The following is a 27,751-nucleotide window of genomic DNA, read 5'->3' as shown; positions in this document are numbered from 1 at the left end:
CGACACGATTCTTTAGGTAGAGGATGGTAATTTCGCGCGGCCCAATGAGAACTTAACACGTGTTAAGGGTACAAAGTGCCGCCGATAAAGTCGATCACTCCATTCCAGTGTTTTACCGCCGTTACTCCGCTCTCGTTTTCTGTAATCTGTTCTATCTGAAGAGGCACCCATCGTAATCATAAGAAGAAGGTTTGTTGCAAGCCGAATCTATGGCGAATCCTAGGGTTTTTGGCAACCCAAAACCAAATCAAGCTGGTATCATTTCCAAAATCCGAGTCGAAAATTTTATGTGCCATAACAATCTCGAAATTGACTTCGGAGATTCGGTAAATTTTATCACAGGCCAAAATGGAAGTAAGCTCTCTCGTCTCGTTGCTCTCTCTCGTTCTAAGTAGTTGTGTCTTTCCTTTACCGCTGTTCAATGTTTTCTGTTTAGTAAGTAGAGAGTAGATGCCGGGAAAAGGGTAAGTTTTTCGGGGACGAAGCTGAACTGGCAATTGCTACTCTAACATTTTGTCGCCCTTAGGAATTAGTTGTGAGTTTATTTTATCTAGGGTTAATTCTTACCAATTCCATCTGAAATATGTCAATTTATTGTTCTTGGTATTGATTGATATTTGAATGCCTTAGGTGGTAAAAGTGCAATCCTCACTGCCTTGTGTTTGGCGTTTGGAAGCCGTGCTAGAGGCACGCAAAGGGCAAATACAATGAAGGACTTCATAAAGACAGGCTGCAGGTTTGTTGTTATCTGGTTTCTCTTCTATAGCAGTACACGATTGATAAAATATATGAAAGTAATTCTCTATCATCATTTTATTAGGGTGGCCTCCCCGAGCTTTTTTTTTTTTTTTTTTTTTTTTTGCCCCCCTCGAAACAAGCTTTCTAACTCCAATTGCGTTTCTGTTGCTTATTATCTCTCCTTTCAAGGGTTCAGGCTTTAGAGTGGGGTTTGGGAGTGTGATGTAACATTTTTATTCTTTGAATGTGTGGCACTTTATTGGATCCGTTAGACTGCTGAACTGCTGGACCGTGGTGGTGATCAGGCAATTCCAAATGCCTGAATTACAGTGTGAACTAAGGAGTCTATCTTTCTGTAGTAATGTAGTATAGATATTGATGTCCAAAAGGTCAACTACATACTTTGTACTTATGAATAAGATAAACCATGATTTTCATACATGTGGGGAAGTGGATTGTATAGGAGTGGTAATGGGAGGAAGGAAGACGAACTGTACAGCAATAGAGGTGTGCATTCTTCATTTCATCTAAGGGTCCGTTTGGAAAGCAGGAAAATGACTTCTAGAAAATGAGTCATTTTTCGAAAAACATTTTCCTTTCCAGTGTTTGGTGTACAACAGAAAACTTTCTTTTTGTGTTTGGTTCATTTTCCAGAAAATGAGCAAAATTGTATACCTTAACATAATGCAAAGAAATATTTATCTTTTTAAATCTTTAACCTACAATAGATGTGTTCATGTATAAACCAAAAAAAAAAAAAACATTAAAAAAAAATTAAATAACATCAACTGGTTTCCTTGCCGGAATCCGGCAAGGAAACCAATCGCTGGTTTCCGACTTGGAAATCCAGAATATGTTTTCCATGTCGGAAATTCCGACATGGAAATCCAAAACTTGGGTTTCCAAGTCACACGACTTGGAAACCCAGATTTTGGATTTCCTTGTCGCCGACTTGGATTTCCAATTCCTGGATTTCCAAGTCGGAAACCAATTTGTTCCGACTTGGAATCCGGAATCTGCGTTTCCAAGTCTAGGTGTTTGCTAGTCGGAAACCATTTTCCGATGTCGAGAAGCCATGAAGCGATGTCCAGAAGCGAAGAGGCGAAGAAGTGATGTCGAGAAGCGAAGAAGCGAAGAAGCGGAGAAGAAGGTTGAAGCGGAAAATGACTTCCCCTAAAAAAAAGGGGAAGTCATTTTCCATAAAAATGACTCTATTTTCCATTGACCCAACTTCATTTTCCATTGACTTTAATGTTTTCCTACTTACCAAACACTCAAAACCCGAGAAATCATTTTCCGGTTTTCCAAACACACCCTAAGGGTCCGTTTGGAAAGCTGGAAAATGACTTCTCTCATTTTCCAGAAAACATTTTCCTTTCCGGTGTTTGGTTGCATTCTGGAAAACTATCTTGGTGTGTTTGGTTCATTTTCTGGAAAATGAGTAATTGTATAAATAAACATTTTAATTATTTTATTTAGAATATAAAAATATTTATAATAATAATAAACTAATTTTAAATATAATCCTACAATTAAAAAAGAAGAAGAAGAAGAAAGGGAATCGTTATTGGTTTCTGCACCGGAAACCAAACAGCGTGGAAACCAGATGGGTTGTTTCAGCGGCCGGAAATATGGGGTTTCAGTCTTGTTTCCGGCGGACCAAAGTGCTAAAAGGTTGTGCTGAAGATGACGAAGTTCCCGCTGAAGATGAAGACTGAGATGTTGAAGCTCGCTACTCACTGGAAAATGACTTCCCCTAAAAAAATGGGGAAGTTGTTTTGCAAAAAATTAAGCTCATTTTCCTTTGACCAAGCCTTATTTTCTGTTGTCTCAAGTTTTCCTTTGCTTACCAAACACAGGAAACCCGGAAAATGTTTTCCGGAAATCATTTTCCGGGGTTCCAAACACACCCTAATATTATTTATGAACTTAAATGAGGACATGGGACAATACTTAACATTAGGGGGTGTTTGGTTTGCATATGTTACTAACATAGGTAATGTGGTATTGCTGTATTGGAATATTACATACTGGGGTGTTTGGTTTGTGCTATCTTATATTCCGCAAGAATGTCACTTTACTGCTATATCAGATTTTTGTATTACTAGGAATCTGACATTCCTTGACCTAAGTGTAATGACACTGCAAAAGTAGCTTTCCCTTGTATACTTAAAAGTAACAGTGTATTGTTAACACTTAATTTTTAATTCTATCCATTTACTGCTTGTTTGACCTAGCTTATTTGTTAGGCATATCTACTTCAAAGATTGATAAGCTAAGCCAAGCACTAACTTTCTAAAAATTTAAATTAGCTTTTTGGAGTAGATGAGCTGAATTACAATTATCTACATGTAACCCTGAATTTAGGCTTTTGGTAAAGGCTCTTTTCTTAAAAGAGGTTTGATCAAACTCTTAAGTTCTCATTTTTGTTCTGATGTATTCCAATTATTTACTGTCAATGTATAAAACCACAGCATTGTTAAATTAATAAATGTCCTTTTTTCTAATTTTGTGCTATCATATTAATGAATCGAGTTTCAAAATTTAATCATCCACACAATATAGGTATTAACAAGAAAGGCTTTCAATGTGCATTTAGCCAAGCAAAATAAAAACTTGTTTAACAAGTTCATTATAAAAAGGATTTATCTAAATTGATCTATTTAAAGAAGTTACAGTTGGGCCAAATACGCCCTGTGTCATACCAAGCTTATTGCGTTCTTTTAATTGTAAGATACATTAATCCCATGAAAACTTTTGCAGCTATGCTCTTGTACATGTAGAGATAAAGAACCAAGGGGAGGATTCTTTCAAGCCTGAAACATATGGTCGGACCATAATAGTAGAGCGCAGGATATCAGAATCTGCCAGTTCTATCATTTTAAAGAACCACCAAGGTTTCTTGTATTATTACTTTATAACTGGTTCTCACTGGATTGAAATTAAGGATTTTGTTCTTTGTAATTTTATAACTTTATATGAGCATTAATCTAGAAGGTATTGTACCCAAGTAGAAATATCCAGTTTGATCTGCTTAATATGAAGATTCATAGGATGATAGGAATGCTTTTATAATTTCTATCCTGTTTCTTAAAGATGCTCTTTTTGTGTACCAATTTGCTAGCTCCTCTTCATTCCTATTGGAGCTCGGATCATGCTATATTCCTGAAACACATGCTAAGTCTAGGATTATTATATATTTGAGCTTGATATTCAATCTACACGCAAACAATACATTTGGGTATAATTATTTTTAATTTTTATTTCTTAAATTATGTAATACCGTTGAGTGTAGTTAAACTGTTAACTACTTGACTTTTATTTTCTTCTATCTCCTTTGTCCTCCTATGTTGTAATGACCAAATCTTCTTACATTTGGCATTCTTTCTGGTATCCTTTTCCACTCTCATCTCTTTGTGTATCATTCATCAGCAAGAAAGGTGCCTTATTGCCCCTTCTGTAGAAGATTATTAATTCAAACTTTCCAATGTGGTTTTGAAAATTAACATCCTAGTTGGGAGTTCTAATTCTGCTACATTGCTGAAGCATATACTAATTTTAAGATTGTTTTGGTAAACATTGATATTCTTGTCTGTGCAACCAATACCTTCAAGTATACTCATTTTCTGAGCTATTATTTTGATCTATTTTTCTCTCTATTATAATACACAATTTCTTACCTATGATATTCATTTCTGTTTCTGTTTTCCCATCTCCCCTCTATGTATCACTCTCCAGGCAAAAAGGTGGCTACTCGAAGAGAGGATCTCCATGAACTAGTGGAGCACTTTAATGTGAGAATGGGCCTTATACATGCCATGTGGAGTATTCTTTGTTGATTAAAGGCCTTGATCATTTGTTTGTTTTGTAGATTGATGTTGAAAATCCATGTGTTATAATGAGTCAAGACAAAAGTCGAGAATTCTTGCATTCGGGAAATGATAGAGACAAGTTCAAGGTAGGCTACTTAAGTTGCATTGCCCATTAGTATTTACTTTTGTTTGTTTGTTTGTTTGTTTTTTGCTTTTCTGTTGTGTTTTTGTTTGTTTTGTTATATATATATATATATATATATATATATATATATATATATATATATATATGATAATAATAATAATAATAATAATAACAATTTTTATCTTTCAATTCATTTTTGTGTGAAAAGTATTTATAATTTGTGTTCTTTGCTCAGTGAAATTTGTCTAACCTTGATTTAGTTACTTAGTTACTAATAACTAATTAGGATAGCATAGAGGCAAATTATGAGAATTGCATACTTGCTAATATTATCTTATGCAGTTCTTTTTCAAGGCAACACTTCTTCAGCAAGTGGAGGATCTTCTGAAGGGTATTGAAGGTCACCTGTGTAATGCAGATAGTCTGATTGATGAACTAGAGAAGTCCATTAGCCCAATAGTTAAGGAAATTGAGGAGCTGAAGATCAAGATAAAAAGTGTGGAACAAATAGAAGAGATATCTCATCAGTTGGAGCTGCTAAAAAAGAAACTAGCTTGGTCGTGGGTCTATAATGTAGACACTCAACTGCGGGAAAAAAGTGAGTTGATTGTGAAACTAAATGGACGTATTCCTATGTGTCAGTCCCGAATAGATCAGTGGATGGTAAGTGCTGCATTTATGGTTTTAATAAAGAAGGTTGCTCAGGAGTAGTTATGCATATTGGTAACTGCTGATTTATTATACCCATCTCTCATCTACACTTGTTTTTTCTTGTTAGAGTATGGCATATTCATACTTTGGCAATTAATAGTTAATTTGTTCCCTTACTCCTACATCATTCCCATGGGTTTCATGTGGAGTTAATTAAGTAAATCCTCAGGTTGATGATTTAGCTTTCTCTGATGGGTCTGTATTAAAGTATTATGTTCGCGTGTGATGATCAACATTGTATAAAAAATGTAATGGATCTGGTGGGACTATGAACTGTGACTGTGACACAACTAATAGGAAGTAAGGTGGTAGAAACTCTTTTGCTTTTAATTCTTACAAAGTAGGATGCCAATTTTGGTTAGGATTTTTGCTTGTCTTCTTTTGTGGGTTACTTGTCCTTTCCTTGAGGGACAGTCCATCTATAATGGACAGTCCATCTATAATGGAAAGTTGGAAACAATTAAGTGGATGCTGTTGTGGCATGGCTGGACTGTGGGGTGGCTTGGAGTCTTGGACTGGTGGCCCTGGTGCAACATTGATTGTTTGCCCCCAATGTGATTAAGGTGGATCTATGCATTTTTTATGTAGAGAGGATAACAATGTTTTTTGGTTGTGGACAGTGGTGTTTATAGGGAGTGAATTGATTGTTTAAAAAGGATGCACCCATCATATGGGTGAGGCCATTCAAGAAGAGTTTTATTTTATCCATTTTAATTTTTTTTCCTGCTTGGTTGTGCGTGGTAATACCAGCCATCTGATGCTTATAGTATGCCGAGGCTTAGGTTCCAATGTAGGGGTGGTGCTAATGATTCTCTTTCATTTTGTGTTTTCAATGTTTGCTTTGACCTAGTATGTAGCGTTGATGAATAACAAAATTGTATAGTATTGCATTCGATTTCTATTTCCTAAAATATTTTATATTTAGCATGTGTTAATATGGTACCCTATATTTGTGTTATATTTTGCTTTGCAAAATGTGCTCCATCAACCTTTGGTCTGATATCCTTGCTTTTCTCGTATCATTTTTTGATCATATCATAGTATTGTACATATAATCAACAAACATCAAGAAATATATCATATTAATGGGCAGAGAAGGATTGAGGAATTGAGTGATCGCATAGCCAAGAAAAATGCACAAGTTGCTGTTTTAATGGAGAATACATCAAAATTCATGATCGAGAAGGATGATTTGAAGCAAAGAATTTCTTTGGTATGGTGGTTGCTTTACATTTTCCATTTGTGATTTTGATGAAAATGATTTACTTCTGTTGTGTAATAGTAAGGTCTGGTTTGGCTTGTGACCAAGTGTGCTGTTGTTGACAGTTATGTCAAGAGTCCAACCTGGAAGCCATTTTGACATTCCCATTCTGTACTACCTGCATAATAGCATTTGATAGAATAGAATGTTCCATATATTAATGAAGAGCTTAATCTATTAGAGGGTGGATATATTATATATTTTATTCAGTTTCCTTAATGGAAAGAATTGTTTCCTGCATGCATACTGATACTGTTTCTTTGAACTGCTCTTGATTGTTCTATATGCTAACAAAACCATGATAATGTGATGTGTGATGTGTGGATTTTATTTCTTAGGCTACAAAAGATAAACTTGGCGTAGAAGAAGAACATGGACGTAAAGCCAATTACATTCAGACATTAGAAAAACGACGGAAGTTGCTGGACAGACAAATTCATGAAACTCAAGAGCAACATATTAGAAATACTCAGGTTTCTTTACCTCTTTGAATTAATGTCTTTTAGTTTTTTAATCTTCGGTTTTCTTAGAAAATGACAAGTTGGATTTCTTGTTTTACATCTTGTGAACTAATTAGTCTTAGAGAAACTTGAAGTATCATAATCTTACAATTATCACAAGTTCTGGAAAGAAAGACATGAACGCAGACTCTCTTATGTGCCTCTCATAGCTTGTAAATAGTAGGTACTTGTAATCAAGCTTGTAAAGAAGCAGTGAAATACTGTTTTTATTAAGTTCATTAATCAAGTTACATTAAGCTACTACATATATAGTCATACAAGGAAGACACGGATAAAAGCTAAATAAATGTTAGGCTACTCTAGGCAATTACTCTTGATGGAGGCCATGCTGCTATGGCAATTAGGGCTGCTCAAGACTATAGTATACAAGATTTAGGATAAGGCAAGGCATATATCTCAACACTCCTCTCAAGTTGGAGTATATAAATCAAATGTTCCAAGCTTGCTACAAATGTATTCAATCGTAGGTCCAAAAAGAGATTGATTGAGAACATTAACAAGTTGATCATTTGATTTAACGAAAGGTGTAAATATGTCTCCTGGATGCAACCTTTTCTCATATAATGTGGCAATCAACCGCAATATGTTTGGTTCTTTTGTGGGAGATAGGATTAATGCAATATGCAAAGTTGCTTGATTATCACAAATTAACTTCATAGAACAAAGTTGGCAGAAATTGAGTTTTGTGAGACGTTAACCCAAATTAGCTCACATATTCCAAGTGTCATTACTCGGTAATCTGTTTTTGCAGTTGAATAGAGTTATCAAAACTGATTTTGCCTACTGGGCCAACCTGCCTCGCCCCCTATATAGGTAGGGCCGGGTTTTATTTTCGCAGCCTACAAAAAGAGGGGTCAAAGATTGAAATGGGAAACAATTAGAAATTGATGACAAAAATGGGAAACTTTTGAAAAGTGGACAACATTAGGAAAAACTCATTTGGGACATGCGTTTCTTGTCAGAAATGCAAGTCCATATGCGTTTTGAACTAATTTTTTTTCCTTGAAATTAACAAAAGATGCAAGTGGTACTTGTGTATGAGGTATTATACAAGAGACGCAAGTGCCACTTGTGTCTCTGGCCCTTATACACCATATTGGTGAAATGCAAGTGGAAACTGTGTTTCTCGTATTGTACGAGAAATGCTGTTTCCACTTGCTCCTCTCACCCCCGGCGGCCTAATACTGCCGGTCAGTAGAGACGCAAGGAAGACACAAATAAAAGCTAAATAAATGTTAGGCTACTCAAGGTAACTACGCTTGATGGAGGCCATGCTGCTATGCTCCTAAGGGCATGCTGCTATGGAAATTAGGGCTGCTCAGGACTGTAGTATACAAGATTTAGGAAAAGGCAAGACATATACCTTAACACTCCCCTCAAGTTGGAGCATATTAATCCAAATGTATTCAATCCTAGGTTCAAAAAGAGATTTAGTGAGAACATTAACAAGTTGATCATTTGATTTAACGGATGGTGTAAAGATGTTTCCAGGATGCAACCTTTTCTCATATAATGTGGCAATCAACCGCAATATGTTTGATTCTTTTGTGGGAGATAGGATTGATGCAATATGAAAAGTTGCTTGATTATCACAAATTAACGTCATAGAACAAAGTTGGTAGAAATTGAGTTTTTGAGAGACCTTAACCTAAATTAGCTCACATATTCCAAGTGTCATTACTCGGTATTCTGTTTTTGCACTTGAATAGAATTGTCAAAATTGGTTTGCCTACCGGGCCAACCTTTCATGCCCCCTATATAGGGAGGGGCCGTTTTTTTTTTTTTTTTTTTGCAGCCCACAAAAAGAGTGGGCCTCAGATACCCGCCCATAAAATAAAATATTATTTAAATTTTTTTTAGTTGTATGCAATGGATATTTGACTAGTAAAAGTCTCGAAGGATTTAAGTTGAATGATGGTAGCAATGAAATTATAATATTATATATTGGAATATTAGATTAGATTAGTATATTAGAATATTATTATTGGTTAGAGAATAGGACTTAGAAAGTTAGAATGCATCCAACTATCTACTAAAAAAAATTGTTGGGTTGGCTTGGCCTGCCTAGCCTGCAGACGTTGAAGGGGGTGGGACTGGCTAGCCAACTCTAGAACCTTTCAAGTAGTGTGCCTCAGAGGCTTGCCTTGCCCTTGCGACCTGCATTGACAACTCTACACTTGAGCATGCAACCACATTGTGTTTCTTAATTTTCCAAAAAACAAGATTACCTTCAAATAGAATACATGTCCGGATATTGATGAGTTGATCTCCTATCCCAAGGGCATACATCCCTAAATGCATTTGTATAACCAACAATTTTAGTACGTCAATAATCCCTATAATGCAACCCTATATACTTGGGAGGTCTTTTCACATATCTTAAGATTTTGATGGTTGCATCCCAATGACTCTGACATGGCTCTTGCATAAATTGACTAACTACACAAGCAACAAAAGGGATATCTAGATAGGTGATAGTTAAGTATAAAAGTTTGCCAACTAATCATTAGTATCTACTTGGATCCGATAATGACTCCCCCTATCTTGTAAGAAGTTTAACATTTGGATCCATGGGTGTTAACTGGCGGTCTAGCTTGCTATTTGTCATACTTGTTTCTTCAAGAATGTCCAAAGCATATTTTCGTTGGGACACAAGTTACATTGTTTGGATTGAGTAACCTCAAAACCAAGAAAATAATTCAATTTTTTGAAATCTTTTGTATAAAAACATTCGATTGGTTTCGTCTATATCGTCCCCTTTGATAATAATGTCATCAACATAAATCACAATATATATGATTTTTCTAGTTAGACGTTTATAAAAGATAGAATATCAACCTTGCTTTGAAATTTGAATCATGGCAAATAGTTGAACACTATCACTAAACCTCCCAAACCAAACATGGGACATTGATTCAACCCATAGTGAGAGAGCATTTGAAGCAACATACTAGATTAGTTTTTGTCTGGGCCACAAGACTGGGGGGTTGCTCCATGTACACTTTTTCTTGTTTGGGGTATTGATCCGCCTATTCATTCTACTAGGATATGAGGCTCTTGAGTGTGCCCTAGTTGACATGATTCACATTCTATAGATTTTAGATTTGACAAACTAGGAACAAGTTGGCATAGTTTATTGAGGCTAGGATGTCCTAAATGACAATGATCAAGAAAAGGTAAAACATTATCCATGCAAGTTGCATTGGCATCATCAGTGGAGCATAAGAGATTGTGAAGTCCTCATTATTCATATCATGTACCAATCATCTCCCTCTTTTGTCGGTCCTGAACAACCACCGAATCAAAAGAAAAGGTAACAAAATAGTTATGAGTGTGAGTAAGCTGATGGGTTGAAATCAAGTTAAAAGGGCGACTAGGAATATATAAGAATAAAGATAAAGAAAAAGAATGAAGAGTGATTTTTTTTTTATTTCCTTTAGCCTTTCCTTTTGATCCATCACCAATGGTAACATATGGAAGAGAAATTGAAAAGTCGGACTATGAAGCCAAAGTAGCGTGAGAAGTGTTGGGAGAAATGTAGATTGAGTTACATTAACCATAGTTGGTTTTCCATGCATTTTCCAACAAACCTCAAAGGGGTGTGTCCTTGTTTGTCACAAAAATCATAGAAACAAGATGATGAATTTTGTTCTCCACCTTGGTTACTTCCTCACCCTCTCTTCCCCTATTGTTACCATGATAACTTTGTGAAGTGAGAGTAGTGTTTTCAACTATGGTGGTGGATGATGTGTTCTGTTAGTAAACATAAGAGACTTGGAAAAGTATCTTAAAACATTTCTTTGGTATTTGGAACAGTACCATCACACGTATTCTGTTACGGGCTTGCTCAAACTTTGGTTCGGGTTTAGCAAGTTCGTTGGGTAAGTTGTTCTGCTAGTGATCTTCCAATAGGCATGAGTCTACTGAGTTCATTATAAGTCCTTGGATTTTCCCTAGAAATTTCTCCATCAACATCTCTGACTTCTTGATATTTAATATTACACAATTACACAATAAAATAATAGCGGCAGATATCATTTGTATAAAGGGACTGAGCTTGTTTCCACATAGAAAAACAAGTCTTGAATGGCCGAAACATAGGAATCACATCAGAAACAAGTGATTGCTGTAGTAGATTGCATAGTTGGGCTTCAACTCTTTCCCAAACATTTCTTTCATGCTAGATTTCTTCTATATAGTAAGATGATCAACAATTTCTTGTCCCATAAACCATAGTTCCACTGCAAAGGTCTGATCTTGATAATTTTGGGACCCTATTAGTTTCTCATTGGCGATGACTAAGTTCCTTGAGAGATTTGGAATAGACTTTAGGCTGGGCAGGAACATTCTCAACAGTGTTTAAAACTTCATCTTCGGTCATTGTTATTAGAAAAATATGAAAAAAATCATGGTGGGTCGCGGACAAGAGACGAGTTGATTTGGAGAATTTGGCCGGAGAAAGTAGCCGTAGAAGATCTCACTCGCCAATGCATGGCTTCAGAGGTTTGTCAGCGTGCTGGTGCATGCGGGGACTGTTGCCGAAATAAGATGGGCAGAGTCTCCTGCCCTCCTTTAGAAGGTTTATTGGACCAATTTAGTGAAGAGGGCTCCCAGCTGTGCACAACTGAGATAATGGTAGAATAATGAACAATGTTTGTCCTGTTCATCTATAGAAAATTGAAGGAATTTCAGTCCCCAGAAGAAAAGAGGCTTTGATACCATGTGAAGAAGCAATGAAATATTGTTTTTATTCAGTTCACTAATCAAATTATACTAGGCTGCTACATATATGTCATACAAGGAAGACGCAGGGATAAAAGCTAAATAATTGCAAGGCTGCTCAAGGTGACTACTCCTAATGGAGGCCATGCTGCTATAGGGATTAGGCTGCTCTAGACTAGTGTGTACAAGATTTAGAAAAAGACAAGACATATACCTCAACAAAGTTATTAGGCAATATATCTAGTTTCATATCTTCTCTCTTTCCCTCCCATCATTCTACTACTTAACACATCAAGTTTCTGCCTCAGTGGTGGATGGTATTTTGGGTGAGCTTACTGCTTAGGTGAACAGTGACTGCACACCTTGCATTATTGGTTCTGATTTTCATCTTTACAAAAGTCAATTATCTTTGCGTGTCTTCTCCAGTATTCCAATTTGACCTGACATTTTTGCAGTGTACTTAAAATAAAATTGTTTGGTGTTCAAAATTTTCGAGTGAGACAGTTGCCCATCCATTAACCCCGGATGTCAAATTTTCTATATTATGTTTGTATCTTGCTGAAGAAGTGTTACTTTTGTTTTTTCTTCTGGTTGTTGGTTGCCTATGGCACTTTTGAAGGACCAGTTCTGCACCTTAGAATTCTTTTCAGTTCACTATTTATTCTTCAAAGATCAGATCTTCTATGCATGCTCCTGCTGTAAACTGTGCAATATTGAGCATATAATGCTATTAACTTTTCATGTGAGTTTACATAGGTGTGCTCGTGTAATCTGTATTTGAAGTATACAGATTTGTTGTACCGTTTTAAATTTGTTATGAGATCAGATTTCTTGTTTTATCTTGCCAATTGCTATGGTTAGTTGGAGACCATGGCAATAATGCAGGGCTCTCAGGGGTGGCTGGTCTAGTAGTGGTGGCAGTAGTAAATGAAATCTGATGATGATTTTTTGTTTTTTGTTTTTTTGTTTTTGTTTTTTTTGTCTTTTTGCAAATAATGTAAGTGAACTTGGAGATGATTGTTATAGGAGTAACTCTAGATGGTTGGGGTGTTTCCTTTAGTGTAGATGGTATTGTTTGAATCAGTCTTGGTGAAGACAGAGATGGTGAACCCGTGGACCTGGCTCTGATGTATTCTTTTTTTTTTTTTTTTTTTTTTTTTTTTTTTTTTTTTTACTTTGTTTTAGTTTCCTTTTTTGCTTTTCTGTTCTTAAATTTCCATATTGTCTTTTTTTTTTTTTTAATAAATAAAATTATTTTAATGGCAATTTGATATGCCGAAAAGTCTCTTAATGTAGTGTTGTAACATCAAAGATGAAATGGTCTTCATGTTTTTAGTCTTAATTTGTAGGCAGAAGAGCACGAGATGGAGGAAAGATTGAAGGAGTTACAAGAAGATGTGGACAATGCTTGTTTAATACTTCAAAGGTTAAAAGCGGTTTTGTAATACAAGGCTATGAATTTGCAGTTTGCAGTCTCACTCATGGCATACATACGAGAATTGTCAACCTGATGTAATGTATGCATATGGTCTTTGTAGATATCAATTAGTTTTAACATAATTCAATGGTTTGCAGATTGAGAGCTGAAGAGGATGCCCTATTAGTAAATATTGGAAAAACAAAGGATCAAGTGAATGCTATTATTGGTGAAGTATGGTCTTCTAACTGTTGTTGTCTATGGCTTATAGAATTTTTTGATTAGTTAATAAAAATTTTATCCATAAGAAAAAGCATATAAAGATTGCACCATGACGAACAAAGTCTACTTTCAAAAAGAAAAAGAAAAAGACAGCAGTTGTTTACAGTATGTGAACTTTTGATGAAAAAATGAACAAGTAAACACTTAATAAATGCAGCACGCCCAACCTTCAAAAATCAAATGATGAACACTATTTATAAATTGTGATGAACATTACTCAACTGTGATGAAAAGTAAGGTAGATGGGTCCATGATGTAATTTGTGGAATGCAATAATGGAGTAGTTTCTCTTTCATTTGTTTCTGTACATGTGTGTATTGTACGCCATTATATTGTGCAATAGGAATTTAATTTTATACTAATGTTCTTTGAATGACTTGAATATAGAACTCTCATGATAATGCACATATCATTTGTACTTTCCTGCTTGAATAAATGAATTTATACTTTACTTTTTAGATTCAGGAAAATGAAAAAGAGCTTTCTCGTATTCGTAGGCACATTGGTGAGCTTCAGCTTAATAGAACCAGCAAGGTAAAATTTACTTTTCAGCAAATTTCTTCTTCTTCTTTTTTTTTTTTTTTTTTTTTTTTTTTTTTTTTTTTTTTTTTTCGATAGTGAGAGGCAACTAAATTAGGAAACTATTATAAGGAGTTCAACTTGTCTACTGTGCCTTCTTTTAGTTTCCACTGTTAGAAAAACTATGATTGCAAGTTTATCATTTTCTGGCCAAATAGACCTTAGATTTCAGCGAGTGCCTAAAAATAGAATATGTGGTCCTAATTTTAGGTTGTGTTGAAGGTTACTTGGTATATGTAGAACACATAAACAGACTATGTACTGTGTATCTATTGAACTCTGATGAATAGGAAACTGTACAAGATAGATGTATATACATGCTAGCAGAAGAGTAAACCAACCTCTCAACCACTCATTTCAAATTCAAAATGAGTAGTTGAGAGCTATTCTCTCAACCTCCCTCAACACTCTCTAACACTCCCCCTCAAGTTGGAGCATAGATATTGACCGTTCCCAACTTGTTAGTTGTTACACATGTGCTCAACCCTGCTCCTACCAAGCCTTTTTGTAAACACATCCGCTAGTTGATCACCACTCTAAACATGCCCAACACAAACCAACCCTTGTTGTATCTTTTCTCGCACAAAATGACAATCTACCTCAATGTGCTTGGTCCGCTCATGTGTATAGCAGCTTGGTTATCACACCATAGCCTTACTGACACACTTACCCTTACACCAATTTCTTCTAGAATATTGTGTATCAACGTTATCTCAGAAGTCGCATGAGCCATAGCCCTGTACTCAGACTCTGCACTGGAGCGAGCCACAGCATTCTGCTTCTTACTCTTCCACGACACCAAATTGCCTCCTAAAAACACACAATATCCTGTTGTAGACCGAACCAGTCGGCATCCCAAAATGCTTAAACACCCATGTGCCCATTATTAACATACAAGATTCCTTTCCCCGGAGCCCTCAAAATACCATACAAAAAAAGCCTCAACACTAACCACACTATCAAGGCAACACCACTGCTACAATTTATGCTCGGAGAAGTTGCTGGAAAACTGCTCAAGCACTGGTGTGTGAAGGCTCGTCATGGATCCGTTGGCTGCTTGATTCTTCCTCCAGTGTCGCCCCAGCTTTCCGACCTTAGCCCAGTACCTCACACTCTAGGTTGGGCTCTGATACCATGTAGAACACGTAAACGAACTATGTACTGTGTATCTATTGAACTCTGATGAACAGGAAAATGTACAAGATTGGTATATATGCATGCTAGCGCCTAGCAGAAGAGTAAACCAAGCTCTCAACCACTCATTTCAAATTCAAAATGAGTAGTTGAGAGCTATTCTCTCCACCTCCCTCAACACTCTCTAACAATATATAAAGCAAATAATTTGTGGATAGTTTACCCTCACTTCAGTTAATTAGTTGGTTTTTTTTCCCCTTCGCTCAGGTTACAGCTTTTGGAGGGAATCGAGTGACTCATCTTTTGAAGGAGATTGAAAGAAATCATAAAAGGTTCAAGAGGCCCCCAATTGGTCCAATTGGTTCCCATGTGGTATGTGTAATGGAAAATACAAATGTGCATTTTCAACTTTGTTGCCGAATAAAATAATTTTGTTTTTATTGCTTTCTTAGATGCCTAAGATTAAGAACTTCTACGTAGTGTTGCATTTTATCTTTGATTCTTTTTCCATAGCAAAATGGGACCACTTCATCCCTTGAAGTGACCAGATTAATGTCTCATGGATCTGGTATGGCAAAGTGATGGTTTTTAGGAAATCACAGAAAAGTGAGTGGATTTCTCCCCTTAAGCAATGTACAAAGTGAGTGCTTTACTTATAGAGGATGAATTGAAGAGTCAAAGACCCATCACCCATCAATCATCTTTTTCTTCTTCAATTTATCAGTTATATGTCATTCCATTGCTTCCTCAATTCTTCCTAATCGTTGACCATACCTTTTTTTCTCTAGTTTTTTTTTTCCTCTCATTTTTCAGAGTGCTAATTGTCACTTGGCTGAGTTACACCAAGAGGCTCTTAGAACTCTCTGATAAAAAAAAATTGAAAGCTTTTCAATTCTCAAGGGGCTTAAATACTTAATAGTTATTTAGTTATTATATAATTAATTATATATAAAAACAATTCTAGAACTCTCCAAGGCTCCAACAATACATAAATTCTCTTGATTCAAAATTCTATAATTAGTTAATATATAATTATATGTTGTTATTTAGTGGATAGCTTATCCTATGATTTATCAATTGATGTTTATAAATTATAAATATGGAATTAATAATATGGATTATTAAGATAAATTCTTAATTAATAAACAAATTAAGGATTATAGATGATTAGGAATGATTCTTACTAAGAATATTAACATATAATTGATTTAATGATTCTCAAGTGACTTAACTTGTGAATTTTAATTTTTTTCTCCAGGGCTTTGCGCTTCCACTTTAAATCAAAGTATTGCCTCGTTGCTCTTAGTGCACTATTGCTTTTAAATTTTGTTGAAATTATACACCATCTGCAACCAACCACTGTTTAGGTTATATCTAGAGTAAGATGGTGAGGATTTCAAGTAGACTTGGTTCCTATTTGTCTTGCTATAGGTGAAAAAGTTTCAAGTGTCTTGGATGAGTTAAGAGGTGGCCCTGAATTATTGGGACATTCATTCATGGAATTTACTTTCATGCGGGAGATGATTTCTTCATTGGTATGCATATGGAAAAGATGATGATGGTTGAGGTATTGATGGTGGTAGTGGTGTTGATGTTTTGATAGTTGAGGTATTGATTGTTGAGGTGATGCGGTTACTTACCTATGATTATGGACTAAGACATGATGATGTAATGACTTAGAAAGGTAGGAACAAGAATTGCCTTATCATGGGAAACATTGGGTTTTGCCATGAGTTTGGATTTGATAGTGGGACTGGTAGAGTGGTAGGAAAGAATGGAGTGGACTCATAAAAAGTTACATCAAATGAGGTGTAGAAATGCTTTTAGTAAGGGTAGTAGCATCAAGAACCTTTTTGAAGATGTGAATACCCTACAAACACATTTGAGGGATTTGGATATAGATTAGGACAATACAAGTACACCCGAAAACTTGTAATGGTAATTCATTAGGTATCTTAGGCATTCGGTTTGTGGACTAACAGAGTAACAGGAATGGTGTATATGACAGCCCCCAAAATTTGCTTAGGAACATTATAATGGATAACTATAGTGCGAGCTGTTTCAACTAGGTGTCAATTATTCTGTTTAGCTACTCCATTTTGTTGAGGAGCACCTAAATAAGAAGATTCATGAAGAATCTCTTGCATGGACAAGGAGTTAGTAATGGGTGATGAAAAATACTCTATCACTGCGCAAGACCTTTATAGATACTCCAAATTGATTCTTGATTTCATCGTAGAACTTTTGGAGGATGTTCAACACTTCAACACTAGTGTGGACTAAAAAACACAAAAAACACTAGTGTGGACTAAAGCGGAAGGAGTGCTACCACATTTATGTAAAATACCATTGTAACATTATCCACTACATAAAAAATTAGATAAAATACATATTTTGCAAAAAAGAATATCATTAAATAAAAAAAAACTAGAATATGGGAGCTGTCTCTGCTTTTTTCCCTCCACCATTGCCAATGTACATGGGATGATGTGACCAAATACTCTAAATGTCATTGCATTTATTGAGGAATGATGGTGTTCAGACCTAATTTTAATCTGATCTTTTCCAACTTAGCATTAATCACGAATAAAGTTGTATAAAGTTTGATAACTTCTGAATTTAATTTGAAGCTTGTTTGGAGTCCAGATGTCAGATCTTTGCTGCTAATCCGATTTCTAATTTAGTAAATTGATGTAATGTTTATTAATGGTTACTTTGTTTTCTTCAATTTGTGCTTTATAGACCTTGGTTGATGGGGAGAAGTGGGGAGCTGCAGTAGAAAATGCAATTGGAAGGCTGCTAAATGCTTTTATTGTTACAGACCATAAAGACTCTCTTGTTCTAAGGGCATGTGCTAAGGATGCCAACTATGGCAACCTTCAGATTATCATATATGACTTTTCAAGACCAAGGTTGAGATCTGGTGTACTGTTTACAATGGGACTATCTATGTTATCAACATTTGGGGTTTAAATTCTGTGTGTGCTATTCCTCAAATGTTGACTTTACTTATTGTAGGTTAAATATTCCAAGCCACATGCTCCCTCAAACTGGTCATCCAACTACAATTTCCGTTTTACGCTCTCAAGAAGATACAGTAATGAATGTCCTAATTGATATGGTAAAGTTGCAAAAATTTATCCAAGTGATGTTTACTTTGAAGATGCTGCATTTTGGTGTGTTAGCTATTGCATGTTTATCTATGCTTTCATCCATTCTGAGAGGTAATCATATACAACAGTAGATTTGTCCATGTCCCACAAAGGTAGAACCCTTCCTCCATTGGTGAATCCAATTCATTAGCATTGGGGTCAGCTGACCCACTGAAATTATAAAATGTCGTCTATGTAAGTCTACAATCTTATATTCATTTTATATGTGTTATGCTGAGTATGAATTTGATTGAAAATATCAAATGATCCACTTAAAATGTAAAAATTCTATAAGTGGAGTCAAAGTTTTATACTAATCTTGGGCTGAATAAAAAATATTAGAATATCATCAGAAAATGAGAGTGATGGCTTAGTTGTAATAGGGAAAATAACATTTCTTTCAATTTTCAAAATTTCTTCAATATTAATTTCATATTAATAAAATTATACAGATTACATGTGTGTGTTTGAGTCCACTGAATTAAAATCTTAAAGTTGCTACCATCATCACCGGCTTACCCCCTGCCCAAAAAAGCCCTACCGGCCTAACGTTTACAGTTACATCTGATCAAAATCAGCATAATCTTAATGAAAACTTGTTTCACATTCATGTTGCTCTTCAATTAATGCCTATAAATATGGACTAATATATTTTCAAAATCATGAAATATGTTGTATTTCACTAGGGTAATGCTGAGAGACAAGTTCTTGTTGATGACTATGACACTGGAAAAGGGGTTGCTTTTCAGCAAGCAATTGCAAATTTGAAAGAGGTTTACACTTCTGATGGATATAAAATGTAAGTTGACTTATAATAGTAGTTTGTGTGGTTTATCTATCAAAAATAAATTTGTGATGAGTTGATGCAAATTATGGCTTAAATGGATTGAACTCGTGCATTCAATAAGTATAATAGGTTAAAATTTTATTTCAATTAAGAATTTATTTAGGTAACTATTACTTTATATGTTTGTAGGTTTTCCCGAGGTTCAGTGCAAACTACTCTTCCACCAATGAAGAATGCTAGAACTGGACGTCTTTGTGGTTCATTCGTCAATCAGATAGAGAGTCTTGAAAGAGATGCATCAAATGTAGAAGAGCGCATTGAAGAAGCTAAGGTATTGAAGCGGGGATATGATAAAGATCTTAGAATTCTCAACGAGAAGTGGCAAAATACTAAAGTAAGTTGTGTGCTTATTAATTAGTATATGAATGTATTGTGCTTACTTTCCTATATTGATCACTTAATACACTGGCTGTACTTAACTATTTACATATATACATAAGCATATATTATTGCGAAAATATTTTAATCTTCAGCTTAGACAGTTGATTGAAGAATGAATTTCATCTTATGATAATAGTTCTTCCCTAAACCATTTGAATGTGAGCAGAAATTATATGTATGTATTTGTAGAAACATCATACGAGAGATGGATGCTTGGAGAGTATTTTGGTGTACTTATTTCTCATTGACTGTTACTTGGCTGGAATATTTCTGAATTTTATTGGCACCTGTTACTTTCGAGAACCATATCATCAAGGATTTTTCCTAATAAACAAAAAATATTGACCAGTTTGATTTCTAAGTTGATCAGTTTTAGTTATAAATGAAAGGCATTCTGTTGATATAACTATTCATTCCTTTGCTTCATATAGAGGATGCGAACTGATGCTGATCGAGACTCGCAGTCTAAGGAATTCCGCTTAAACGATTTTAAAAAGTCACGGTTTGCAGAAACTTGCACCACAACTACATCCAATGATGAACTTCTTCAGGAAGAATCGGTCTTTCCTTTAAATCATTCTCATACTATAAATCCAGCATGTTCTGTTTTGTTATTATTATTTTTATTATTATAGGCAAAAATGATTCTAATTTAGTGTTATTTTCTTTTGAAACTAACGTCCAGAAAATCATCAATGAGATTCAAGAAGAGGAAAAACTTCTGGAGAAAATTCAGGTGGAATTGGAAGAAGCGGAAGATAAAAGAAATGATTTAAAGATGGAATTGGAAAATTTGTGTGGTATGCCAAATTTTTTGTTTCTTGTTAATCTGGCTATATCACAGTATTTACTGTACATGCCCATACATTTGAATGCAGGGTTGGCAAATAAGGACAAGGTTGCCTTGGGAAATGCAGAAGAGGAGCTGAAGCAGATAGTAAATGACCTAGACGATGCCAAATTGGTCTAGCTTATTTTACATTCTTTTCATTTTTGCTTTTCTTGCTGAAGTTTTTTGTTTCCTGATTATATTATTTGGAAATCACAAGTTGATTACAATTCAAATTGTTTATTCAGAAGAAGAATCATTATGAAAAGCTCATGAATAGCAAAGTCTTAACTGAACTCAAGGAGGTGGAGAAAGAATATCAAGAGCTTGAGCATAGCCGTAAGGTATGTTTCTGACCTCATGACCTCATGTTGTGGTCATAATAGTGAAAGTCAGAGAAATACAAGGGCAGTGAGTTTCTTTTTCTTTTCCCTTTTTCTGGAGAGCGGGTTGGTGGGGGGTGGGGAGTTAGACTTGACTGATTCACCTTTCCAGATCTTCTATTGTTCACTACAATTCGATATTGTTATGATACAAACCATGCAGAAAAGGAAAGTAATCAAATAATCTTTCAAATGGCAGAATTCAAGGAAGAATACAATCAGGATTAATTGATTATGTAATTCTTTGCTTATTTTACGGTCGTGTAATTAGGGATTTACTGATTATGTAATCAGTAATTGATGCTCCTTGTTTTACATATGGTAATAGATTATAAATAGGGACCCATCTATTTGAAGAGAGGGCATCCAGTGTAATTAGAAGTTAAGAACAATTAAGCTCTAAGTAGTAGAGGGTGGGAATTTATTCTTGCTGGAGAGATATTCTTAGATTCTTAGATGTCCCTTGGTTTCTTTCTTTTGTGTTTCTTGGTTCGAATCCATCGTGTCTCTTTACTCTTATCAGGTTATGTCTAGAATCCCTGTAATCCAGAACCTTTGATTAACCTTGTTGGTTCTGAGAAAGTCCTCAGATGGTCAGAAGTGACCAGCTAGGGTTCTGGATCTCTAAAAATGCAAAATTAGACCTACTGCAATGAAATTATTCTACCCATCTAAGGGTGATAGATGTGACCTTGAGTCCCAGATAGTTGTTTAAAAGTGAGGCAACCCTGAAAAGTGAATTGCATTACGTGCCCTCTTCAACTGACTGGCTAAATTTCAGGAAAGCTACAGAAAAGCTTCAATCATATGCTCTGAGAGTGAGATTGACAGTCTTGGAGGCTGCTCTGGAAGTACACCAGAGCAACTTAGTGCCCAACTTACAAGGCTAAGTAATAGACTCCAACAAGAGAGTCGGAGGTCAGGATTTTAATATTTGTTATTTTATTTTTTCATGATATATTGGTTCAATAACATGCTGATACAGTATCCTTTTGAAAACTTTTATACAGACACCCAGAATCTATTGATGATCTGCGAGTGTTGTATGAGAACAAGGAGCGAAAGATATTTAAGAAGCAGCAAACATATAAAGCGTTCCGTGATAAGCTTGCTGTAAGTATTTTTTATCCCTTGTTATTTCAGAATTCTGACAAATTCTTGGGCTGGTAAAAATATGTCCTCAATTTCACCTTTTTTCGTTTTGGTAGGTGCTATATGCACTTTGGTTAGTTACAATGATAAAAATAGAATTATATTCTGGATATCATCCGAGTAGTTTCCTTCAGTTTTCACATTTATGTCTGAACCGGAATACTGTCAAAGCATTCTCTTTCCTGTTGAGTGTGAAATGTTATGAAGTATGGGGGAAAAAGATTAACAGGGCGTTTGGTTGGAGGGATTTTAAATTCCCTTCCCACCTAATTCCAAAGGCCATTAAATTCCGTAGTTTGGTTGAAGGGAATTGCAATTCCCTCATTTTCATGGAATTTAAATCCCATGCAACCCCCCCCCCCCCCCCCCCCCTCTGGATTTTAATTCCTTGGATTTTAGGAAGAAAAAAAATACTGATGAGACAAAATTACCCTTCTCTTTTTTAACCTAAAATGAATGTCTGATCTTTCCTTTTAACAACAACAATGGGCATTTTGGACTTTATACTACTTATTCCCTTTCAATTCCCATGTATACCAAACATTGGAATTGAAATTCTCAGTAATTCTATTCCTATCAACCAAACACAGGAATTTAAATTCCCACTTTATTCCCTGTAATTCAACTCCCATGGAATTACAATTCCTTCCCCACATAAATCCCCCCCTCCAACCAAACGCCCTGTAAGGGAAAGACTTGATATCTTCAGAACACAATGTTCTGGATAATGATTTTAGATCTGGCATATATGGTTGAACTTTGTTGCATGCATGTGAAACATTCTAAAGTTTGAGTTATGCATCTCTTCCTATAATGTTGGTAGTATCCTTGTTTAATAGGAAAATAACTTCTATCCTATTGCAATGCTCATCATGGACTTTTGGTTTTCTGATTTTTATGCTGATTCTGGTCTCAGGCTTGCCGCAAAGCGCTTGATTTACGGTGGAACAAGTTTCACAGAAATGCCAGTCTCTTGAAGCGCCAGTTAACTTGGCAGTATGGCATCTGTTGTTTAAATGTCCATGTTACATGGCTATAATTTTTGTATTTAACATTTAAGATGGGCTGCAGTTTCACTTGTTAATTATCTTGATTGCCCATTTTTGCTAGATTTAATGGCCACTTGGGAAAGAAAGGGATCAGTGGGAAAATCATAGTTGATTATGAAAAGAAGACCCTTTCAGTAGAGGTAAGTTGGGAATGGTCCTAATACCTGGACATGCATGCACACTAAATTTGGATGTTCTGAAAATTTTGCCTATGGGAATTTCTTCTTCAAATCATGATGGGTTTTACTAGGTCAGATAGTATGTGCCATGCCATTGTAATGTGTTTTTCAAATTTAACCTTTCAACTTTCTTGCATCTTTCTCATTTACAGGTTACAATGCCCCAAGATGCATCAAGCAGCTCAGTTCAGGACACTAGGGGGCTTTCAGGTTTCCTTGTTTATGTTTATGTGTGTGAATAGATATCAATTTTACTTGTGTATGTATTTGTGTGTTACATAATTATTATATAATTTTTTTTTATGTAAATGTATATGTGCTACAAGCCTGCTTTGTGTTTGTTTTCAAAACCAGTCAATCAATTTTTTGTGATGTGGGCCATGTGGATTTCATCCTTTATTAAACTTAACCTATAATTTTGACATGTAATAATAAGCAACCCACACATTGGTTAGCAGTTATATGTTTTAAAGTAAATATCATATGTATATCCCCCATCATTTCTTTAAGGATACTCGCTTCAATTTATTCAAAAACTTCACAGTTCGACCTAAGCTTTCAATCAATTAACTCACAAATCTTCACCCCAAATGTCAAAATAATTTTATATGTCAGAATTTGGTGTTCTGCTTATGTGTTGCCTAACTATTTGCTTGGATGTAAGCTATGTGGCCTATCTCTAAGTTTTATCTTGATAGAAAAAGAGAACATTAATTTGACAAAACAAAGTAAATGATGAATCTATATGTTTCCAAGATTTATATTAACCAATTTATTACCAGTTATGACTATCTTGGAACGCCTTATATTTCACAACCTATTAGCAATTTATAGACAGTATTTATGTATAAATGAAAATAAATTTAAGCCTCATTTGTGAATTAGGTGATGTTTTTGAGATCTCAGTGAACTTTTATCAGAGTGCTTTTAGTTCATTTCTTCTACAAATTTACATTGAGTTAGCAATAAGAAATGTCAGTTGAGGGTCTGGCAGTAGTTTGGACCCCTGCAATATCCATTCATATATAATCCCAATATAGTATTAATAGACGATAGAGACCTATGCATGTTACAGTTGCACATGGCCAAAACTTCTCTGAAGTCCTAGCCATCCCCAAACTGGACTCCAAAAGTCTATATAGTAATAATAGTATCAGACCCATTGTCTATGTATATTTTAATTGAAAAATGAAACAAAAGCCTATATAATCAAATATCCAATGAAAAAGAAGGCTACAGGTTAAAAAACTGTTGAAATTCTGGCTATCCATGATCTAGTTACTGACTTTGCCACTCTGGTATTCCTCCCAACCCTTTGTTAGAAGCACACTTAGCCTCAGACTCATAGTGGCATGACCAGATAGGGTTTGAAACCTAGAGTTGCTACAATTCTCCCCCAGCTAATTTATTTGATGCCATGGTTACATCACTACATGTTAGTGAGCACATCTTTGATGTTTCCAAAATCTATTTTAGTCAAATTCTACTTCCCTTTGCTGTCATTCAGATTACTTGCACCCAACCAATGGCACAGTACCCTCTTTGTCACCCACTCACCCTTCCAAGGCATGGCATAGAATCGCCAACTGTCCTCTTGATAGACCTAGTGCAGTACTTATCAACTGTTGAAATTGAAGGATTGAAAGGCTTGGCAGGTGGCAAATAGCGACCACCTGCCAGTTTGGGAAAAGGTAAATATATGAAAACCACAATTAAGTACGTAGTACTAATTAGTAAGCACGCAACTTCTCATTGAGACTTCTAAGCTCTTCATCATATCAACTTTTCGAAACCTTTTCATTGCGGTCTTTTACATTTGATGCATATCTTTCAAGACACTATCTGATTGCCAATGAACCACAAAGATGTCCTGTTCTGCATTCTTCATTGGTGGAAGAATAGTTTGCACTGAACCTCAGGAAAACCTACAAACATATAAAGTTATTGTTACTTGAATGTATGGTAAGTGGGTTTCTAAGTTTTGTGCCTTGCCCATTAGTACCTTGTTCTTTTAATTGATTAATTGATGACTTGACGCTCACCTCACTGGCCACAAATGTGCACTAGTCAGTTATTGAGGCATCCTTACATCCATCACTGATGCAACTACTTTTTTGAGACACAGAGTAGCTAGAAATCCCCACTGTACTTGAGGAGCTGAATGTGGTATTAGTATAGTACTTTATGTAGATCCTTAAGTCATGCTTTTCAATGTTATACTAGTTAATAATGTTATTCTCATATCAAATTAGTTAAATTCACATTTTGAAACAATACATGAGACAATATGACTGAAGTCTATCCAATTCAGTAGTCATTTAAACAAATGGGATGGAGGCTGTTTTATTTAGTAGTCAGCTTGTGATGATGCTCTCCTAAGCATTTAATGCCAATTTGTGTTGTGGTTAACTCTTTATTTCATTTTGGTGGCTTTTTATGATGTTTACTCAGGGGGAGAACGCTCTTTCTCGACTTTGTGCTTTGCACTTGCCCTTCATGAAATGATAGAAGCACCTTTTCGAGCTATGGATGAGTTTGATGTGTTTATGGTAAATCTTTTAGTTTGCAGCATTTTGAGACTATGAACCAAGTTTTTTTTTTATTATAGGAATAAGGGTCAAATAGGCCATCGAACTGCACACTATAATTCAATTAGGCCACCGAACCTAAAAAACGAACAATTGGGTTCCTAAACTAACCAATTTCAAACAATTCTTCCAATTTGAAGGTTTCTAACCAGTCAAACAGGTCATCCTTCCAAATTAATTATTTAAATTAAAAAAATAATTTATTTTTTTTTTTAAAAAAGGACTCCGGACTGAACCGTCTCCGGCCGGTTTCTTCGTCTCCACGGCCGAGACGAAGAGTTTCTTCTTCTCCATGGCTGGAGACGAAGAAACTCTTCGTCGCCATGGCCGGAGACGATGAAACTCTTCGTCTCTGGCAGTGGACACGAAGAGTTTCTTCGTCTCCGCGGCCGGAGTCCTTTTTTTTTTTTTTTTTTTTTTTTTTTTAAATAATTTAAAAATAATTAATTTTTAAAAAATAATTAATTTGGGAGGATGACCTGTTGGAAACCTTCAAATTGGAAGAATTGTTTGAAATTGGTTAGTTTAGGGTAGGGGTGTAAACGAGCCGAGCTGAGCTCGAGCCTGGGTAGGCTTGAGCTCGAGCTCGTTAATGAAGGCTCGGCTCGAGCTTGAGAACTAATGCTCGAGCTCGGTAATTTTCTGATTGTTCGAGTTCGAACTCGAGCTCAATCTTGAGCTCGAGTTCGAGCTCGATTTTGACATTGAATTTGACCTATTAATACTTTTGATTTAAAATTCAAACTACTTTGTTTTATCCATACATAAATAATAGAAATCTTTTAGGAATTTTAAGTTTAAAATTTTAATTTCTAATTGTTATTTTTATATATTATTATATTATATTATGTATTATATATATATTATATATTATATGGCTCGCGAGCGGCTCGACGAGCCACGAGCCTAGAATATCTAGGCTCGGCTCGAGCTCGATTTCTAAACGAGCCGCTCGAGCTCGGCTTGAGCTCGATTTTGACCGAGCCGCTCGCAAGCGGCTCGCGAACTGCTCGGCTCATTTACACCCCTAGTTTAGGGACCGAATTGTTGGTTTTTTAAGTTCAATGACCTAATTGCATTATCGTGTTCCGTTCGATGGCTTATTTGACCCTTATTCCTTTATTATATTAGAATGAATACCGGTAATAAATTTCTTTTAATGAGGAATAAATCCAACCATGGCATATAGGAAATATGACAAGGCCATTTCCACTATTGCTCAATAGGAGAGTATTTAGGTTTATTCCTTTTCTTGCAAACTAGGCCATACGGTTCCCTTTCCTGTATTTATCAATTTACTTTTCTTGTTGGATGTCAAAGATTTTCTTTCAGCCATGGGGTGAGAGGTTTTCGGTTTCTCAGTGGGAATAGTCATTGGCAACCAGTTTTTCCAACTTGAAGATTATCTTGAAAAGTCATTGCTTTATGGTTGGTGTGCAGGATGCAGTAAGCAGAAAAATCAGCCTGGACGCTCTTGTTGACTTTGCATTGGCTCAAGGATCGCAGTGGATATTCATCACACCTCATGACATTAGGTAATCTAACAATCAGGCTTTAGTGTTTGATTTGATCTGAGGTCCTGCCATTTCAAACATCCAATTCTGATGAACATTTGATATTTTTGTTGTCAGTATGGTGAAGCAGGATGAGAGGGTGAGGAAGCAGCAAATGGCAGCTCCTCGTGCATAACTATTCTGTTGTATTACTCAAACCAGAATTGAGTTGTGTAGAATACATCAAATCTTTTGACCTTGATAACCATGATTTATGTTATTTTGACATTTGAAGGGGATGTATCTTCATGCTCTCTGGCTTCATGGTCATGTTTTATATTTATCGAATTGGTTAATTAAAGTGCCATTACAACTC

The 27,751-nt window shown here is 35.6% G+C and overlaps 1 protein-coding gene across 1 annotated transcript; it reads left to right on the top strand.

Annotated features, from left to right (window-relative positions):
* On the top strand, positions 1-27,751 carry LOC109151324 (structural maintenance of chromosomes protein 6B-like). The gene is made up of 28 exons (XM_019299288.1): positions 1-354; positions 631-736; positions 3,502-3,635; positions 4,477-4,532; positions 4,610-4,696; positions 5,038-5,358; positions 6,500-6,619; positions 7,006-7,140; positions 13,260-13,336; positions 13,486-13,561; positions 14,069-14,143; positions 15,590-15,694; positions 18,065-18,234; positions 18,341-18,443; positions 19,161-19,273; positions 19,451-19,655; positions 20,134-20,262; positions 20,388-20,502; positions 20,581-20,666; positions 20,780-20,875; positions 21,696-21,832; positions 21,925-22,027; positions 22,983-23,062; positions 23,177-23,255; positions 23,447-23,504; positions 25,746-25,843; positions 27,323-27,417; positions 27,514-27,751. Exons 1-28 carry the CDS (start codon positions 210-212, stop codon positions 27,569-27,571), a joined length of 3,162 nt encoding a protein of 1,053 aa, XP_019154833.1. The 5' UTR covers positions 1-209; the 3' UTR covers positions 27,572-27,751.

The sequence above is a fragment of the Ipomoea nil genome, unplaced genomic scaffold (assembly GCF_001879475.1).
Source record: "Ipomoea nil cultivar Tokyo-kokei standard unplaced genomic scaffold, Asagao_1.1 scaffold2283, whole genome shotgun sequence".
Classification (NCBI taxonomy): domain Eukaryota; kingdom Viridiplantae; phylum Streptophyta; class Magnoliopsida; order Solanales; family Convolvulaceae; genus Ipomoea; species Ipomoea nil.
Note: the sequence above shows the minus strand (reverse complement) of the source record. Positions and strands in the feature narration are given on the sequence as shown.

Coding starts and splice junctions, on each gene's coding strand:
- LOC109151324 (XM_019299288.1), top strand. CDS start 210: ATGGCGAATCCTAGGGTTTTTGGCAACCCAAAACCAAATCAAGCTGGT. Junction 355..630: donor TATCACAGGCCAAAATGGAA/GTAAGCTCTCTC, acceptor TGAATGCCTTAG/GTGGTAAAAGTGCAATCCTC. Junction 18,235..18,340: donor TATGACTTTTCAAGACCAAG/GTTGAGATCTGG, acceptor TACTTATTGTAG/GTTAAATATTCCAAGCCACA.